This window comes from Protobothrops mucrosquamatus, unplaced genomic scaffold (genome assembly GCF_001527695.2).
Source record: "Protobothrops mucrosquamatus isolate PMUCROS unplaced genomic scaffold, P.Mucros_1.0 scaffold734, whole genome shotgun sequence".
Lineage (NCBI taxonomy): Eukaryota > Metazoa > Chordata > Lepidosauria > Squamata > Viperidae > Protobothrops > Protobothrops mucrosquamatus.
This window is the reverse complement of record NW_015387008.1, coordinates 51,296-54,751: the sequence shown is the minus strand read 5'-3', so window position 1 is coordinate 54,751 and position 3,456 is coordinate 51,296. Positions and strand designations below refer to the sequence as shown.

The 3,456-nt window shown below is 33.5% G+C and overlaps 1 protein-coding gene across 2 annotated transcripts in view; it reads right to left on the bottom strand.

The window, feature by feature from the left end:
- Positions 1-3,456, bottom strand: part of CAT (catalase) — a 50,290-nt gene that overhangs the window by 11,289 nt on the left and 35,545 nt on the right. For both annotated transcript variants that reach the window (XM_015818393.1, XM_015818392.2), the window contains exons 3-4: positions 2,253-2,363; positions 489-619 (exon numbers count right to left, since the gene is read on the bottom strand). In XM_015818393.1, the coding sequence (XP_015673879.1) occupies positions 489-619; positions 2,253-2,363 (242 nt within the window). The remainder of the gene's footprint in view (positions 1-488; positions 620-2,252; positions 2,364-3,456) is intronic.

The window sequence follows — 3,456 nt, the reverse complement described above, 5'->3', positions numbered from 1 at the left end:
TAAATTTTGACCTCAATTGTGGTCATAAATCGAGGATTACTTATAATGGCATACATTTTCCCCTTAAACTTGCATATTCAAGATAGACAAACTAGAACCTCTGCATCCCTTTCCCTTGCAACATGTGGTACTGCTTATCACCATTATGGCTAAAAATCTGTGAAACACCTTTATCTCATTTTGAGACAGAAAAAAACCCAAACCTTTATAGGTTTCACTGTAAAATAAAGATTTCTTTCCCGCCTCAATCTGGAAATTCTAGTTTAGTCTCACCAATGACTACAACACAGCCCTTTTTATAAGATTTATTGATTGACTGATTTATGCCCACTGCAATAGAAAACTGTGGACATTTAGAATATGCCATCCAACGGGCTATAGGTGTCCAGAAGGAACTATAATGGCAGACTCCAAAACAATGGCCACATTTAATATGCTGCAAGGCTTTTGACAGAACCCTGATTAAGAGCACATCTGTTCCAATTTACCAGTATTGCATCTCTAATGAAGAAGATGGGAGTGTTGTTCCCTACAAGATCCCAATTTCCATCTTCAGTGTAGAATTTCATTGCAAAACCTCGAGGGTCACGCACTGTGTCAGCTGAGCCCGATTCTCCAGCTTAAAAAAAAAAATTAAAAAAAAGTCCCATGAGTAAATCCTATGCACATAGTTAATACCTTGACCAACTTTTTCTATGTATTTACATACTGCGGAATCAATTATAATCCATATAATTGATGTTTAAAAGAGAACTACAGAAACAGAATTCCACCGAAGTAATTTAAATTTCAGGGGGATAGCCGGAGGTTTGGATGAGATGACTTACAGAAATGGACAAATTACTGGAATATTATACTTTAAATTTAAATAATGCACAGAATAAATTCACTGAGTGCATGTGGGAAAAACATATATGAACTACTGATTAAATTAATCACATTTATTTCATTTCTGTAAATTTATTAGGGACGGCTACTTCAGGAGACTCTAGAGAGCTTACAAAATGGAATGCCAAATTAAAACAATTAGAAAATAGACAAGACAAAACAGCACAAAATAAACGTAACATTTAAAACAAGCTGACAAATATTATTATAAATTATACAAGTAGTCCTTAACTTACAACCATTCATTTAGCAGCCATTCAAAGTTACAACAGCATTTAAAAAGTGACTTACAACCAGTTTTACACTTATGGGACTGTTGCACTATCTGTGATCAGAATTTGGGTGTTTGGGCAATAACCATGTATTTAGGATGTTTATAGCATCCCAGGGTCATGTGATTGCCATTTGTAATCTTCCCAGATGGCTTCTGATGGCCAAAGTCAATGGGGGAAATCTCAATTCGCTTAACGACTCGTGATTCACTTACCACAACAGATTTGCTTAACATTGCACAATTGGTCATGGCTCATTGAACAATTTACCTTGTTTAGTAAGGAAAATTCTGGTACCAATTGTGTTCATAAGTCAAGGACTACCCATATGTCATTAGTCTTTTTCAAATGCATGCAGAGATAAATATGCCTATGTTTCTGCTATTCATAAAGCCTGCTCAAGAATACACAGCTATTAACCCTAAGATTCTACTAAAAAATTAGGAAAATATAAGGAATCAACATTTCATATTAAAGATGTTATTTATTAAATGACTTATTGCCCAGTATCAATTAAAAACAGCACATAAACATCCACTAAAATAGATTAAAATGTGTTTTACACACACACACACACACTGTTGACCCGGACTTAGGGGACAGTATCAATTGTGAATACGTGCAGATGGCCCCGCTATCTCTGGCCACTTGCAGAACCATGAATGCAAGGTCATAAAAGGACAGCATAGGAAACACCCAATATCCTAACCCACCCGGGAATATATGGTGTCTTGGGGGAACACCCCAAAGGGAACATTTTTAGCTACTTCTGCTTTCTTCCTTCTTATCCACAGTGTGCTAGTCTTAAAGGGCAAAGTCTTTATCTTATGTGTGTCAGCTTTGCTGGGTGAATTGCTTACGTAATCAAAGAAAGTATAAAAATAAGGCTTTTCTGATATTTGGGGCTTTTTCTCTCTTTTAGAGAAGCCCGTCTTTGTTCAGCTGAATAAAAACGTAGAGCTTGAAGGCAACTTCTGGTTTCCTGTTTTCCTCAGAATCTGCACAGCAGCACACACATACACACATTCAATGAAACACCTTTATATATGAAGCAAATAAAGAAGATACACTGAAAATCTGCAAGATCCTTACCAACAGTTGAAAATCGAATAGCCATTGGCGTTCTTTTGCCTATGTGCTCAAATATCTTTGCTTTGCAGAATTTGGTGATATCATGAGTCACTTCAAAAAAGCCAAATGCTCCTGAAAAATGAAAAGGGTTATAGTTTATTAAAATTTAAAAAAGATTGTTCCAAAATTCATAGTTTTGGAAGGAATATCAGTTATGGTAGATGAAGCAGAAGATAATGTTTTCATTATTAGCATAAAATGTGTAGATATAAGTTGCTGATAATTTTTCTGAAAATGCTGATGGTTACTATAAATATAGCAGTTCCTTTTAACGGAAAGAGTCTCTGATTCAACTAAGGATTTTGCTAACAAAAAGGAATCAACTTTGAACATCAAATGGACAACATATTAATTTAATCAATCAATCAATCATTAATTTTTCCTTATTTTCCTCCTCTCACATTTATATCACGCGTACCAGTTATTTTATCCTGAGCCATTGCACACAAATGGACTTTCCAAATTGAGCAATTTCTGAATATTTATGCATGTAGCTTTTCATTCTTTATTAGATTTGTATGTAGAAAAGGTGCATTAAATGTAAGAAAAAAAAAACCTAAATTAAACATTAAAACCTGATAGTGAAACTATGGCTACATCAATAAGACATTCTGATTCGTAAAAGTGTTTCTGGAGTAATAAATGCAAAGTAATTTTTCTCTGGAGAATTCTTATTGTTGCATTTTTGTTTACAAATTCTGAGAAAAATGTTATGAGTCAATTAAAAGTTGACAAGTAACACAATTAAACAAGGATTCAGTAGAATATATTTAGAAAAAAAATGCACTGTGAAAGAAAAAGTGAAAAAAGTTATAAAAAAGAACTCTTTCTCAAACCTTAAAAGAACATTAATCTGATTCTAATATTTCCTGGTTACTTCTGTTTACAAATGTAAGAGCCATGCAATTAAGCTCAATTTTAACACTTCAGTTTTTTAAAGAAAAAAGTATCAATAAGCTAAATAAATTCAGCAAAGGTACATAAAAACAAGACAAAAGGTAACAATTTCAAATGTCTCACAAGTGGATAGATTATAGATAATTCAAGCTCCTAATGAAGAAAATCAGTAGCAGAAATCAATGTTGCTATAAGGACTATCATTAACTCAACTGTACTGTACAAGCATCACAAAATAAAAATAAATTCCTGAATAGAATGATTAAAC